Source organism: Solea solea, chromosome 6 (genome assembly GCF_958295425.1).
Source record: "Solea solea chromosome 6, fSolSol10.1, whole genome shotgun sequence".
Classification (NCBI taxonomy): domain Eukaryota; kingdom Metazoa; phylum Chordata; class Actinopteri; order Pleuronectiformes; family Soleidae; genus Solea; species Solea solea.
Window position 1 is genome coordinate 26715742 of NC_081139.1, and position 16877 is coordinate 26732618.

Sequence of the window (16877 nt, forward strand, 5' to 3'; positions counted from 1 at the left end):
TGGCTTTGACGATGCACCTTAAAGGCCCTTTAAAGGCAACGGTGCTTTGATACCAGTTACAACAATGAACAGATAAATAGAATGAAAGACAAATAGCTTTGCCTGCTAGAAAGTTCTACAGCGACTGTGATTGACCATGTTCTTGTCCATGGTATGAGCATGAGGGAGGCCGGACAAAGGCTACAACCAAACATCAGTAGATTCACTGTGTCCACCATAATCCCAAGATTTAGAGAAGCGAACAGGTAATTACCTTTTTTGACATTATAGTACAGTATGTAAATGTTGACAGCAATTACTGTATGACATACTTTATACTGTACCACAGTATACTGTAAGTAAATACATGTTTCAGGACATCACTGTACCAATGTACTGTAGTATTGTAATGGAGGGTTGGTCTAACTGTTTGCAGGCCTAGTATTCCATGTATATTTTTTGTAACTGCATGTTCTCTTTTTGTAGAATTGAAAGACTGCCACATGGGGGTGGGAGGACAGGTATGTTCTCCCCACACCAAGAGACCCTAATTGTTGCTATGGTCCGTGAGAACAACGCCATTAAACTGAGTGAAATTCAGCAGAAGATCATTGAGGACCATGTCAATTTTGAGGGTATCAACAGTGTCAGCCTCTCTACTGTTGATCATGTCCTCAAGTGCAACAGACTGCGCATGAAACAGCTGTACTGAATGCCCTTTGATCGCAACTCAGACAGAGTCAAAGAGCAAAGATTCCAGTATGTACAGGTTGGTATATATCCAGACACATTCAATGTTGTTTACTCTAAATAGTGATTTAGTGTAGTGGCCTAAATCACCTTTTCTGTATCACTTACAAAACTATATCTATTTCTACAGAGGGTTTTTCAACTGGATGCAATGGAAAGACCCCATGAATACATCTACATGGATGAAGCTGGGTGTAATCTCACCAAAAGGAGAAGGAGAGGCCGTAATGTGATTGGCCATCGGGCCATTGTTGGTGTCCCTGGGCAGCGTGGTGGCAATGTCACATTATGTGCTGCCATCAGCAATCGTGGGGTTGTCCACCATCATGCCAACCTGGGGCCCTACAACACTCACCAGCTCCTCATTTTCCTCAATCACATGCGAGATGCTCTGTTAGGGCAGCAGGATGAGCATCACATCTATGTTGTTGTTGTTTGGGACAATGTGAGTTTTCACAGAGCCCTCCAAGTTAGAGAGTGGTTCAATATGAACCAAGGTTTTATCAATCTTTGCCTTCCACCGTACTCCCCTTTCCTAAACCCCATTGAGGAATTCTTCTCCTCATGGCGGTGGAAGGTATATAAACGCCAACCTTACACCAGGGCAAATCTCCTGCAAGCCATGGAACCTGCCTGTGGTGACATAGGTGTTGACATAAGCCTGGATACGGCATGCCAGAGGTTTTTTCCCCTGTTGCCTGGCCAGACAAAATGTGGCCTGTGATGTGGATGAAGTCCTGTGGCCTGACCCAGTACAGAGACATGATGATGTGGCTGAGTAATGCACTTATTTGTATATTTGTGTACTTTATTTTTACATGGGCTTACTGTACACAAATGGCAAATGCATAAGATTTCTGTTTGTTTTTACAAGTGCTAAATGCACAGGTTTTTTGTTTTGCAACAAACATTTATTTCTCCAGCTTCATGTCCTGAGCATTGTGTTTTCTATTTTTCTATGTAGTGTTTAGCGACTTTTCAGTAGTGTTTTTAATTTTGATTGACTTGGGACACGATTTGACAACATAGTTCAGTTTTGAGCACAGATTGAACTGTTTTGAGGTGAAAGTTTGGTTTTACAAGAAGAGTCTAAGGTTTTGTGAATGTAGCTTGAAAATTGGGTTTTGTGTTCAGTTTAGAAAAACTGTAATAGGTACACCATTTCCAGTGCATAACATGTTGGAGGGATTATTGGCAAACAAAATTTGGAAATAATAAAAATAGTTGTAATTCAACCTTTATTTACAGATTTTAATGACTTCTGTGTCAGATTTTAAACAGTTTTGAAAAGTCCCGACACAACGTAGTCTGTCGCGTCTCCATCGATGAGGCCAGTTCCGTTATTGTGAACGAACCAGCAGGGAACATTTTCCCCATTCTTCATGTCCCTCCTGAAGTCTCTCTGCCAGCCTCTGTGGACCGAGGAGTGAGACCTTATTCATTCTGGACACACACATTTATCTAATGCAGTATTTCCCAAACTGTCCACGTGAGGAGCCACTTTTTAAAGATGGCAAACCATTCCAAATCAAAACATACTGTAAGTCTAATATCATTTTAATCAACACCATCTGCATTAAAACTTCATTTCTGCATGTTATTTAATAATTAAGTGAGATTAAAGTCCTACCTGGTCACATTGAGCTGCTGTCCCTTCACAAACATGGTGGCGTCCGGTTTCTCTGGGACTTCACCTGGACGCAGCTCAGACACCTCATATTCAATCCCATGGTAGAACTGACCTGTAGGACGCAACATTTACAGGAAATATTATTATTTTTAAATATGATCATTGTGACTCTACAACTCTCCACCTTTCGAGCACAAGTAAATGACAATATTCTCTCGCTGTAAGCGTTTAAAGGGAAACTACATGTGTAACATTTGGTAGGGTGTATTGGCAGAAATTGAATCTACTACCCTTCTTTAAAAAATACTGTAGACAAGGTTCTTGCTTTATTGAGGCCACCATCTTGCACCGCCATGTTTCTAAAGTCGCCCAAACAGACAAACCAGCCAGAGTGTGCTTTAGTATTTAAAGCAGAAACTTGCTACCCTAACAAAGGTTTAACATCTTTTTTAGGCTAAGGCCACAGGAGTTTACTGACGTGCTTGGGAAAGGGACGTCAGGATACTCAGGATATCTCTTGAGCAGCTATAATCCTAAAACCATGTGATCTACTTCCGGCTAAGTGTGTCATGTTTGTACCCAGCAGGCCGTGAACAGCAGGGGAGAGGAGATGACTGTCCAAGGTGTAGAAACCTAAATAGTCCCGATGGTACGGATGCTTCTCCCACACTTTGTGTAGCAGGATGACAAACTTGACTGAATCTTTCAGAGTCACCATCAGGCTGCGGTCCTTGGTCACAAGAAGATCCACACTGTGGGAGGAGGAGGAGGAGATTATTCTCAACTGGACTTGACGTTTCACTTTATTCATGTTAAAGGAAATGTTTCTCTCACTAAGAGAGAAAGAAAACCGTGTGATGGTGCAGCCGCTCACTTGAGTCCTTTGAGAGAGGCCGAGTCCGACCACAGCAGTTTGACCCATTTGCTGTCCTGGAACACTGAGATGTCACGAGTGTTCACCTCCAGCCTCACCCCCAGAGTCTGGTGGACGATGCCAAAGCGCCAGAAATACGTGTTCATTTTACCATCAGGAGGGATTTTCTTGTCTCCAATTATCTGGCCATTGACCAAAATACCTGAGGGAAACAACATGTTCAGTCAGTCACTGTTAATAAGTAGCACATACATGTACAAACATTGGTCAGTAAGAAGTAGACCAGGTTGTACTAACTGTTAACAAAGTCTTGATGATGATCAGGACTCAGGACTGACCTGATTGTGGGTCTGTAACCAGAGAGAAAATGGTTCCTGGTCTGTCGTTAATGTTGAAGCACAGAGCGTCTTCTTTCTCTGGCAGCTCTATCATGAAATGAGGATCTCCATCCACTGCAAGTGATCACAGTGACAGTAGACGACACAATGAATGTGTGTACTAGGGTTGCCAACTTTGTCACTATGAAATAATGGACAAAAGGTGACGAGTAGCTTGTAACATATTTTTTTATTATGGCAGCTCTTAGTAGAGTTTCTCAGGTATTGTTTCTCATAACTGACGTGTAATATTATTGTGAAGGGTAGACCGGAAGTGTCGCGGTTGTTGTTTCCGGGAAGAAGTATAAAAAAATATATAAAAAAAAAAGGAAGTGGAATAAAAGTGAGACGCTGTTGGCTATTCGTGTCCTTCGATTGTTTATTTACGTACCCAGTATAGACGCCCTTATCTCGGTTACACAGTGTATTGTTTTAAGGCATTTGTCATAATGATAGCACTTTTGCAGAGGAATAAAATAGCAGTGACTCAGAATGTGCACCATCTGTGTGTTGCCAACTGAAAATTCCCTCTGACATAAAGTGCAGAAGGCTTTTGTTGAATCACCACTGACGGGATAACCCCACGTCTTTGTTGTAGCTGCACAGTCTCTTCTTTTTTGCAGGTTCATCCATTGTAGTTTAAATTGGATGAATTTGCGAGCTTATTTACAGTATACTGATCATGTGCGACTCATGCGGAACTCATACCATAAATCGCAGATTTGTCAACTTCCTGTGCTCAAAGTTAACAATTCAAGAGTGATTTTCTGAGTCAAAAAACCCCTGTATTTTTATGTTTTATTTTGCATTTCTGAGAATTCTGGGTCCACCACAGGAACTTTTCTCATTGACCCGCAATTTTGAAAAACCCTGCTCGTTTCTCCCCCCCCCCCCCAGTAAACTCTCACCCAAAGAAGAACCGAGTAAGGACTTTTCTGATAACCAGGATTACCGGGGCAATCACACCTTTAAACAAGACCTTTAATAGAAGACGAGGGAAGAAGAACTTACTTATTTCGCTGTGGGTCATTTTAAAAACATGGAGCAAAAGAAAAAGGACATATGATAAGTGGACGGAAGACGAGGTCCAGCATGTTAGCTGAGGATGAGGAGGTTCAGCACGAGTCGGGACACGAAATGATCGAGTGTCGTACTCCAGAACTTTGAGGCGCGGTAGAAACGCAAACCACACAGATTACTGGGAAAAAAGTTCCTGGAAATGTTGGTGGAAAAAGGGGCTAATAATCACACACACATACACACAAAATGTCCTATGGTCTGATTCACGCTTACATTCACACGTAACATTTAAATTCAGCAATAACTACATTGTTGGAGGAAATGCAGACATGGGTTAGAAACTCTTCCCAGAAAGGTCACTGGCAATTTTTAACCCAGCATAGTCTCATAAACAAAAACACATTTGAGAAATATCAAACCTTTAAAAGGTCTACAGGTGAACTCAGAGGATCACCAAAGTCATTATTACCCAGCCTCTGAGGAACATGTATGTCACAAAGCATCTTATAACACACGGCATGATAACATAAAAAAATGACTTACCAAAATATGTTGGTGATGAATGGTAAGTGGGCGTGTACAGTGCAGGGCTTACAGGCATGTGGTAATAGCCTATATACAGGAATGATAAAACCAAGTTGAAATGAGTGCAGTCCATTCACGTGAATCTACAAATCGTTTTTGCCTTGTGGTGAAAGAAATGACTGTTTCACCTCTTCTTTCTGACTGTTGTCGTTGTTCTGTCAAAAACCAGAAAATAACAGCTTATATATAGTTATAGTTGAAAGAGAAATAATGTCCATGTATCCCAGTGATGTTTTATTTTATTTGTTTGCACTGGATCATGTTATAACATCTATTTAATTTCCCTCCTCACCTTCAGTCAGCTTGTCTGCAATGAGAGGGCTGTCTGTTCCGTCCTCAGTCTCAGGCTTGGTGACCACCATGGAGGTGAGAGGGGTGACGAAGCTGTACTTCAGAGCCATGTCCAACGCCTTGGCTGTGGCATTTTCTTTCTCGTCTGCGGTACCACTCTTACTGCAGGAGTGAAAAATGTGCTGTTTTAAAGGTGCAACAAAAGGCAGTGGCAATGAATGAGGCTTGAACCAGCCTGGGACACTGATACACAGCAGGAGCAGGAAGGAACAATTATTTTAGCCACTTTCCAAAAGTCCATAGAGAAAAATCAGCATTTTTAGCTCAATGGCACACGAGAGCTGCTGGTCTACTGCTGAGTCTTTTGGTAAACGAACTTTAAACTGAGGATTTCAAACACCAGAGCTACAAGATAACACATTTGAAGTTAGTCATTGAAGCAGCAGAGGATCAACAATGTCAGTTTCCAAACTAGAAGAAAGTGGCAGCATATTCTTAAGATATCAAGAACTCAAGCAGACATAGATGTCATTGGTAGAGATTTAAATAATACCTCTTCTCCAGTAACTGCTGGATGGTCAGATAGGCCCACAGACGCTCTGTGAAATCCCCAAAGATGTACTCCTCATCTGGGTATATGTCGGTCCATTTCACAGGACTGGCCTGACCCTGTGCTTTGTAGTCCTCAAGCTACAGGGAAGAGTTTACGTCAAATCAACAAAGTAAATAACAACAGACACACCAGTCTTCTCTCCACCTCGATAGTGTCTCTACATTTCTTACCCCCTGACCCATCACATCCACCATGAAGTTGTCCAGGTCGTTGTCGGTCAGCCGACCAGCCACCACGATCTCTGAGCCGTTAAACAACTGGCTGAAGTGGTTTGTGGTCAACATCTCCACTGCATTGTCAGGATAACGCAGGTCCACCTCCAAAAGCAGAGGACTGGCAACTTCATCATAGAAACCCTGAAATAAATGTACACACAATAAGTATTACACAGGTTTGTTTTTTTTACAGATTTACATAATATAGTGGATTAAGGTGACGTAGCTAGTACAATTAATATATTGTGATTTAAAGGGATAGTACAGTATTTTCAGTAATAGAGTTCACTGCTGGTCTGCTACTTCCTTATTTGGTAACTCTGTGTTTATTAACAAAGGATTTCAAATGGCAAAGTCACAAGATAACACTTTCTCTATAGACTTTGCAAAGCATCTTATTCCAGTAAGAGAAGGCTGTCTAATGGTGAGATAAAGTGTGTATTCTTAAGATTCTGCAGACTGTAGCATCTACATATGCATCAAAAGTGCTCAGAGGAAGCCAGAGGTGTGTTTTAACTAAAACACGTGGCAATGTGTTCTTCTGAAGTTGCTGCAGCCTCACCGACGGTGCTTTTAGACAAACATGGTTCCAGGGTTGTGGCTCCACTCTGGAATCTCAGAACCTTTTTTTCAGATTGAACTAACTTTTTCAGGAGCTTCCTCTTGATGTTTAAAGGAGGTTTAAAGCTGATTTACAGTGACAGTCAATAAAGACAAGTTAAACCTACTTATTCATGCCGATGTTTCAAATAAAACAAGAAATCTGTGCTGCACGTGAGAGGTTTCAACAGGCTTCAACATTAGCAGATGAATAACTAAGGCCAGTTCCCACTTGATGTTGTTCGGAAAAGATACTGGTAGAAATGTAATATGCAGTACATTGCGCATACAGCACAGCACAAGCCGATAGTCCGTTCATTCGTCTGTTGATCACATATCTTTCAAACAGTTCCCTTGACAGGGTTCAAACTTGACAATAAAGTGCTGTCCACAAAAAAAGAGAAAATATTAACATATTCTCACCTGAAGTTGAAGCGTTGCATCTGAAGCTTCATATATCCTGCGGGCGATGCCTTTGTTTTGTTTGCTCATGACATCCAGGAAAGAGTAATCCACGTCATTACCAAATCCAAGAGAGAAGAGAGATATCTTCCCTCCAGTTGCAGAACGCACATTCTCCTGGATCCTCTCAGTATTTGACTCTCCTTCAAAGTCACAGATACAACATGCACGGTTTTAATCCTACAAGTCTTGCATGCATGCATATGCATATGCATATGTATGTATATGTATATGTATATATATATATATGTATATGTATATGTATATGTATATGTATATATATATATACACACATATATGTGTGTGTGTGTGTATATATAAATATATACACACACATATATATACATATATACATATATATGTATACATATGTATATATATACATATATACACATATATATGTATACATATGTATATATATACATATATACACATATATATATACACATATATAGTATATATATGTATATATATACACATATATCAGGGCTTCTTGGTTGGCTTCATGTAGGTCTTGATCGGTGATATGAGGACACAGTTCGCACTTGCGGATAATGTGTTCCATAGTTTGTTTAGGATGACCACAACGACACTCGGCTAAGTTCACCCTCGCCCATTTCACTCTAGTTCTGCCTACTCTGCTCCTGGCTCTGTTCACGGCAACCCATTCCCTTCTGGGCAGGTGAGTACCATGAGGTAGGGACTTGCGAGGATTCTGAAGAGCTTCATTTGGTGGTAGAGTGTCGGAAGCTTTCCAACGGTCAAGTCTTTATTTGGCAGAGTCCTTAGGGTTTAGGTTCTGTACAACCATGCTCTTTTGAGTTCTGGAGTGAGTTTCTCAACGGATGGGAGGTGGTGCAATACCTGCTAGCCGGTATAGTGCTGATAGGGGTGTGGGTTTCAGCGCTCCTGTTATGATACGGCAAGAGGTAATTCAGTTGAGCATCCACTTTTCCAGCATCGCATGACCTTCCCCATACCGGAGAGTAGTATTCTGCTGTAGAGTAGCATAACGCTAGAGCAGTAGATTGCAAGGTGTTGGCGTCAGCTCTCCAGCTCTTAATCATGATTAAGAGTTGCTTTTGGTCTAAGTTTGTGTCCCAAGAATCAGTTGATATAGTTGCATTATTAAAACAAGGTTATATTGCCTACTTTTATTCATTCATTATCTCATTGTATTCATTCAACCATCCACAAGCAAAGCACGAGCGAAGGTGCTGCAAGAGTTTTAAGTGTTCCTTTCACAGATAAGTGAAGGACGTGAATGCTAGATGTGCCAAGTGTGTGTAAAAAATAGGAAGTCAGAGCCCTTGTTACTTCTAAACTATGGTCCATAAAGCTCATCATTCAAATGTGAGTAAACACGTAAAAAATCCAGTTGCTCACCAACATTTGGCATTCCATCAGTCAGTAAAATGATAATATCAACGCTCCTCTCAGGGAGCTTCTTCTCCTTCCTGTCTTTGATCAGCATGGCCACACCTCTCAACATTGCGTCATTGATGTTGGTCACTGAAAGTAAAACATGCAATGAAGAGTAAAATGTATCGTTTGTGACACAGAAGTAGGGCCGTAAAGTCCCGGTCGACTGGTCGATTTATAAGTTGATACGTTCTGGTTCAACTGAAATTCTGGTAAGTGGACTTTTTGCCGTGTTAATTTCATAGTCTATGGTTAATTTGATTTCATCTGGAGGAATGTGCCAAGTGCTAATGGGGGTGTTTTCAGAGCACCCCTGTTCCACAGGTAACAGCGTGTCTTCAGAGAACGCCCCCCTTGTTTTCAGTATTTTGGATAAGCCCAACCCACAGGAGACAGAAAGATTAAAGAACGTCCAGTGGTTTTATTTAATTTTAAGCGTTTCATTTTAGGCAACAGTCAGTCCTCCGCTAACATCCATGCCAAAGTGTGGCAGCATTTTACAAAAAAGTCAAATGCAAAGTTTGCATTGCACAGCTCGACTACAAACATGGCAAATCATATAAAAAAGGTAAGCTAATTTGTCTGTGTTATGTTGCTCAGTCCGTTTTGAGTACATGATCATATCAGAATTGGCATATTTCAGTGTTTTAGTCTAACCCCCCGACTAGTCGATTTTGAGTCGAAATTTCAGGGCTTCAGTCGACCAAGAATTTCTTTGGTTGATTACAGCCCTACACAGAAGGACAGCGTTTGGTGCTCAAGTCACTCACTTCCCTCGGAGTCGATGTCCTTCACATAGTTAATGGCCTCAGTTACATTTTCTTTGGTTGCTTTGCTAAGTGAGTCCCTCCAGGTATAAATTGCGCTGCCGAACTTGATGAGGGCAAAGTGGTCGTCCTCGTGGAGGTCTTTGACGATTTGCAACATTGCCTCTCGTGTCTACAAAGAGTCACAGGGTCAGAGGTGTGTGCATTGATATTTTACAGTCGCATCAGCAGTCTCTCACCTGTGTCATCTTTGTCCCATACATAGATCCACTTATGTCAATTACAAACACCACATTCTTTGGGACTCTGCGCAGGTCAGGGGGAGCAAAGAAGTGGACAAAGTATCCATTCACAATCTGAAGGGAAAGAGAATCACAAACAGTGTTTAAGAGTCAGAGTTTATAGAGCACTGGTAGCCGACGTCACACAACAAATTTAACACCATTTTGGCAGGCAAGGACGCTGTTCACGTCCGCAGACATACTGTATGTATACCGTATCTTGTAATGTTATTTGCTGTGAAGAAGTGAATTTTGCTCTTTGCTTTCTTAGTCCACTTTTCTGTCTTGTGTGTTCCTGACTCCTCCCCTTTTTATAAACATCGGGGCATTTTTGCAACATTACCACATGAAACGCGTTGTGAGCGATTTAAAGGCCGAGAATCTCACAAGCAACCATAACCAATCTCACAAGTCAGATTTCACAACCAGATCACACCCCCTTCCTTTTCCTCTCCCTCACTCAGGCGGCTTCTTGGCTTTTTCTCAGAATCAGGTGTAATTAATGCCGTGTTTCCACCGCAGCAAGGTTAAGTTGTGTTGCCACTAGCATAGTACCTGGCATCAGATACTTTTTTTAGTGCCTGCTCTGGCGAGGTTCTAAGTGCGCTGAGGCGATACTATGCGTGACGTCGCCGGCCACTGATTGATTAGAGTGCCGTCACAGAAAGAGACGTCCGACACAAGAATCAAGCCGAACAATGCTGAACTGTAGATCAGTTAAAAAGACTTAACAATCCTCAAAACGTGAGTTAATCTCCAACAATTACCAGGGAAATGACTAAAATCTCAATATATAACAGAAGGGTCTGGTGTATTCAGCGGCAGCACCACTGATTGCGACCCTGCCGCTGTATTTCAGTCCAGTGACTGAGTCAGACGGAGTCTGTGCTCGGGCCATGGAGGAAGTACTGAACAAATAGTTTTAATTAACTAATTCTAATGAATCAGTTACACTGAAAATAACTGCTTTACAAGTCACTAGTCACTCGCTTTTGTACGGCAGTTTCATGCAGCCGTGCAGTGATGACTCCGCCCACGTTGAGTAGGTACTTTTTTTGTCGTGGAGATACAACCTAAACCGTGCAGTGTGGCGAGGAGAGCTGGTGGAAATACGCTATTAGAGCTTGAAACTGACACTGGCATCATGTATTTTTTCAGGAGCTTTGCTAGCCAACATCAGCGAACCGAGCTCTACAGTTACATGTCACAGTGTTTGTTTAGGAGATTGTTGATTGACAGCTGACCTGAATGTCCCCAAAGCTCTTTGCTCTGTTTACGTCATATTTAATGATGAAATCTCCATCGATGAGCGTTCCATCACAGTCTAGACATTTCCTCTGCTGCTCCATGGTCGGTGAGAAGGAGACATGCGCCTGACGAGGAGATGAACACACCAAGTTTAGCTTATTTTTTAGTAAATGTGAAGACAAAATGAAATGAATCTAATGATCAATTATGAATATTTGAAGGCCTTTCTTATTGCTCACCTTTTTGTCTGTGACAGTTTTCTCCACCAGGGGGAGCAGGTCGTTGCTGAGGAAGGTTGCGTGGGCATCAACAAACAAAATGCCCTGTGGCTCATAGATGTTTGCCACGATCTGTTTCAACACAAACACGATCAAAATATTAATCCAGGATCATCACAATCACAACTCTTGGTGGAGGTATAACCAGAAACACTTCTCATTCACTTTGAACGGAGCGGTGTCAACTGGCACTGGAATGTATTGGCTTTGCTCAAGATGTGTTTGGCAGAACGTGAGAAATGTTCAACTTTCCAAGGGTCAACTGATCAAGTCAAGTTGTGTAACTGTTCCAACACGAGTCAATCAAATCACGATAAATATCAGGTTAAAACACTATCCTTGTACGAGGTTTTTCTCCACATTACTGCTGTTTGTTGTCAGACAATGTGTACCAGCAGAGACGCACCTGAAATTTCTGCACCCGTGATTTGGGTTTAACTCGTATTAAAACCTCATATTGGCCCAGTTTCCTCTGAAGCAGCTCCTCGTGGGTCAGAACGAAGGTCACGTTACTTTTGGGTGCGATGTTGACAGACACCGAAAACTTCTCCATCTTTCTCCCAGAGGCCCTGAAATAAAACACAGACATGATCACCGTCAGCTTCATTCATTCATTTTCTACCGCCTCATCCTCCACATGACAGTCACGGGAACACAGGGCGAAAGGCAGGGGTTACACCCTTGACGGGTTGCTAGTTTATTGCAGGGCCAACACAGAGAGAAACAACCGTTCACACACAACGGTCAATTTAGAGTGTCCAATTAACATCTGCATGTTTTTGGAGGGTTAGGTTTACCTCAACCCCATCGAGCACCTTTGGGATGAACTGGGACAGAGATTTTGAGCCAGGTCTTCTCGTCCACCATCAGTATCTGACCTCTAGAATGCTCTAGAGAATGAATGGATGCAAGTTCCCATAGAAACTCTTTAAAATCTTGATAAAGGTCTTCCAAGTATGGAAGCTGTTCTAGCTGCAAAGGTATTTGAATACTTCATTACAGTCCCTGTTGGTGTTATGGTCAGGCATCCAAACACTTTTGTCCATATAGTGCAGCTGTTGCTTTTGACCTTTGACCCCCATTGTGTTTCATTTTTATGTATTTTCATCTTGACCGACTCACTTGACCAGTCCAGCGGTCCGTCCAGAGGAAACAGCTTTCTCGTACTGTTTCTTGGCTTTTTCTTTCTCCTTCACATCCCCAACATACACCCGACCTTCAATTTCCCTGTGAGGCACAAAGACGGACAAAGACACCACAGGACATTAAATTCAGCTTTTTTCAGGAAGAAAATATCTGCTTTAGAGCTGTTGGAGGACACAGAGCTTAAATATTGTCCAGTTCACAGGTAGTCATCACACATGCAGACAGTGGAAGTGAGCGTGTAGAAGCACAGACATGCTAAAGTTGGTGATGAAGGCCGTCTTTGGCAGCTCCACTTCAAAGAAGATTTCCTGGGAGGCGTTTGCTTTGTTCAGAGCCACGGACGTCATGACGGTGCGGGCGAAACGAGACGTCACAGTGCAGTCCACGGTGACGCTGTGCACCTCCACCTGATACAGAAGCAGGTCAGTTAATCTCAGTACATTTTAACTCGAGGTGACTCTATACCACGCATGTGTCTTTGAGTATAAACCAATACTAACACCAGAGTCTGGCACAGATGTTTTTCTAGCCATTACAGCCATTTAGAAAAAATACAACTCTACAACTGCAGGAGAAATATTCTGCTCCCATAAAGAAATAAACATCCTTTTGTTGGGGCGACAGTAGCTCAGTGGTAGAGCGAGTTGTCTTTCAACTCGATGGTTGTGGGTTAGATTACCCGCTTGTCTACATGCCGATGTGTCCTTGGGCAAGACCCCACGTTGCACAGCCTGACGGCTGTGGTGGCAGTGTGTGAGTGGGTATGAAAGATGAGTGATAGAAAAAGCTCTGCACATAGATGTGCTGTATGTACGTGTGAGTGAATGGGTATGAATGGGTGAATGGCAAAACTGTAGTGTACAGCAGCTTTGAGTGGTCATGGAGACTAAAAAAGCACTATATAAATACATACCATCTACCATTAAATGTTTACACTGTGTGATCAGCAGAGCTGAGACAATTACTCTATAAATCGATTATTAAACTAATCGTAAACTATTTTAATGTATTTTGTTGATATATCGGTTTTTTGATATATCTTTCTTTGCTCCATATAAACAAACTAATCATTAAAAATCCTTAAGAATAAATCATTGAAACAAGCATAATTATCTTACCGTATCCTCATTTGTGCTTCTTTTCTGTAAGAAAAACAAAGTGTTTCTGCATCTGATTAGGTTGCTTGTGTATTATGTGTCCTTATAAAATGTTTTTCAGTTATATTGTGGTTGAAGTTGTGGGACCAAAGCCAACTGAATTTCTGTGTGTGAATACATTTCTACCAAATACCTGCAGTGACCTGGCAGCTCCTCTCGCCTCCTGAATCACAAACACAGCAGAGTGAGTTCACAATCGACGGACATGGTGCCAGACAAACAAACACCCCCCACACGGCCGTAAGACTACAGTAAATAACTCTTCAGTCCATATGAAAACAAGTCACACGTTGTGAAACATTTAGCTCTTTTTAATTATGTTCTCTAGGGCTTTGAAGATTCATTCATAATTCATCGATAACTAAATTTATTGTAGTTTTTTGAAAAGTCTTTGAAAAGCCCTTCAATTTATGTCAACCAAGGTGTGGGAATCCTGAATAAATCATGCTAAATTTTATACACCTTTATGCCTTCAAGTTAATTATTTCATTAGTGAGTGAGTGAGTTTACCTGTGGAGCTTCATGATCCTCCGAGATGACCAGAGCTGCCCGGGCCAGACTGGGCAGCCAGAGGCAGACGCAGCCCAGCAGCAGCAGTAGTAGATAAACACGCAACAGTCCAGACATGACCAAACGTCCACTGAACACTAACTGACTTCAGTACTGAGGAAAAAGCTCTCTGTCCAGGGGGAGGGTCAGAAAGTGTGTGTGTGTGCGTATGTTGACATACGTACAGACCTGTGCTCTATGCTCTGGAGGCCCTGAGGTAGAAATGCTGATGCATCATTGCACTCACAACAAATTTGGATTCAATAAAAATGTTCCATTGTAATTACTTACAAAAATAACAAATGAATAACAGCAACGCATTTGTGCTTTGAGAGAAATCGGAGTTGAACAGGTATTCAGGTGCGTTCCAGTCATAGTCCGAAGGCGGAATTTCCGGGGTTCCTAGAGGTTTCAACTGGAGCCCACCGTGGAGTCACATGAAATCAGTCGCACACATAGCACTGTTCAATTTTTGTCCGTGGATATGTCGCTGAGGTATTTGTGAGAGCAAACATCTACTGGGTAGAGCATTGTCATTGAATCATTTTCCACCGCAGGAACTTCTCTCATTTACACGTGATTTAAAAAAAAAAAAAAAACCTAGGAAAGTTTCGATCGGAATCACCGGGGGAAAAAACGTTCACCCTCGACCCCATGGCCCTTTTCCTCCTATGACACCCGACATCATATTTTTGCCTACTCGAGGCGCAGATATAAATTTCGGGATGCACAATATTATCGGCACATACTGGCTTTAAAATGTATTTTCCGATATTTGGCAAACAACGCCAAGATCTGCCGCTTAAAGGTGACATATTATACCCTATTTCTCCAAGTTAAAATAGTTCCCTGTTGTCCTAATGAACATGTCTGTGACATGCTTTGGTCAAAATACCATAAGGATGAAGCACCATAGCAGTTCAATAACCCTGCTAAAACCGCCCCTTTCAGAACACTCGGTTTTGTGCATGGTCCCTTTATATGCAAATGAGACACAGGCAAACACACACCCATGCTACCATGACAACAGTTGAACGTGAACCGTGGGAGAAACATGGCTGGTGGAGGAAACATTGCGGTTCAACTGGGCTGGGCGATTGAACGATTTTATATCGAAATCGGATTTATTTGTTTGGACGATGTAAATAAAATGAAAATCGAATTTACTGCGCTGACTCAGCTCCTGTTCCCTCCGCTCCATTCCTCTCCCCCTCCCTCCACTAGTTCTCTGACAATATCAACATGGCAGCGTGTGCGGAAAACAGCGAGAGTGCCATCACAGGAAGAGACGTCCAACACAAGGATCAAGCTGAACACTGCCGAACTGTAAATCAGTTAAAAAAGACTTAACAATCCTAAGAACGTGGGTTAATCTCCGCTGTATTTCAGTCCAGAGTCTGTGCTCCAGTCATGGAGGATGTACTGAACAAATATTTATATTTAAATATTAGGACGTGTCAGAATGGTCAGTTATGAGCTCTATGTGACCTTTTCTTAAAAATGTGTGTGTTTGTACGTCGGTGAAATACGGTCGCTGACTAAATACGGCGACCGCTGGCCGCAGTCTGATGCGAAGTGGTGCGAACACATGAACACACGTTTGCTGACTTTATCCGGCACAATAGCTTCATATATAAAATCCTCTGAGGCTGGAAGTTTGTGTAAAACACTGTGCTCCACTGTGCAGCCACCAACAGCACACTTGTCCCTCCGCGTCGACATAATACCGCTCTTCCTCCCTCGCCTGCACTCTCGCATTTTATAGGGACAAGGTGGAGCTAAGGTGGAGCTCTCCAAGTAAACTTTCTGGTGGGTGGTAACATTCGCGGTGAAATGCGCATGCGCAGGGAATTCAACATCGCGTGTTTTATCGCCTATACTTACACTAAGGGGGACCACGAAAACATGACGGAGTATTCTTTTTCCACACTTTGGCGACTGGTAGGGCCTCCAGAGTCCCAAATATAAGTATTTAAAATGATTAAAAAGTAGATTTTGCATAATATGTCCCCTTTAATAAACTGCTGCCTTCTTGACTTCGATGTTAGTGCCCCCTACAACTATTGTTGCATCCAGTCAAAGAAAGGGGGAACCAACACTGATGAGCTGATTAGAGTGTGGCACCAGGTGTCTTCAATATTGAACCTTTTCACAATATTCTAATTTTCTGAGATACCGAATTTGGGGTTTTCATTAGTTAACAGTTATAATCATTCTCCCAACCACTCCCAGTTCCACTTCCAATGTTAATGAAACACATCAATTCATTGTGTACGTTATTACACAACATTAATATCATGCATACATGATTCCACAGGCCACTGTTCCCTATGTCGTCTCGTGTAAATCACGCTTATATTTTATTTGATTTAAACTAAACCTTTAGATGAAAAGATGATGTTTTGGTGCACTTTATGGAGTCTCGGAGAACAGAAGTATGTACAAAGTTGCACAAACAAGATGTTGGCAAAAGATTGGACTTTCAACTTTGTCCATTCATTCTCAAATATTGCATAAGTGTATTTATTTTTCGCTCCCTCCACTGGTTCTTTCCCGCCCCCACTCTTCCTCAACAGTCTGTGCTGCTTTCATTTCAATAAACAGTCGACTACTTTCAGCAGAAAGCACACAAT

At 42.0% G+C, this 16877-nt stretch overlaps 1 protein-coding gene and 1 long non-coding RNA gene across 2 annotated transcripts; one reads left to right on the top strand and one right to left on the bottom strand.

Annotated features, from left to right (window-relative positions):
- The first annotated feature begins 63 nt into the window (after positions 1-63).
- Positions 64-3686, top strand: LOC131460985 (uncharacterized). Its single transcript, XR_009240430.1, has 3 exons — positions 64-245; positions 466-748; positions 860-3686. It is a non-coding gene; the product is annotated as an uncharacterized LOC131460985 (long non-coding RNA).
- LOC131460980 (inter-alpha-trypsin inhibitor heavy chain H3-like) lies at positions 1951-14348 on the bottom strand. Its single transcript, XM_058631931.1, has 22 exons — positions 14206-14348; positions 13829-13858; positions 13657-13680; positions 12791-12945; positions 12515-12619; positions 11799-11961; positions 11354-11464; positions 11111-11239; positions 9825-9941; positions 9589-9757; positions 8783-8908; positions 7358-7539; positions 6290-6475; positions 6060-6196; positions 5508-5668; positions 5344-5370; positions 5174-5242; positions 3572-3685; positions 3234-3435; positions 2939-3111; positions 2360-2471; positions 1951-2141 (listed from the first exon to the last, which is right to left on the bottom strand). The coding sequence occupies exons 1-22, from the start codon at positions 14320-14322 to the stop codon at positions 2003-2005; spliced, it is 2748 nt and encodes a 915-aa protein (XP_058487914.1). The 5' UTR covers positions 14323-14348; the 3' UTR covers positions 1951-2002.
- Between the last annotated feature and the right edge of the window lie 2529 nt (positions 14349-16877).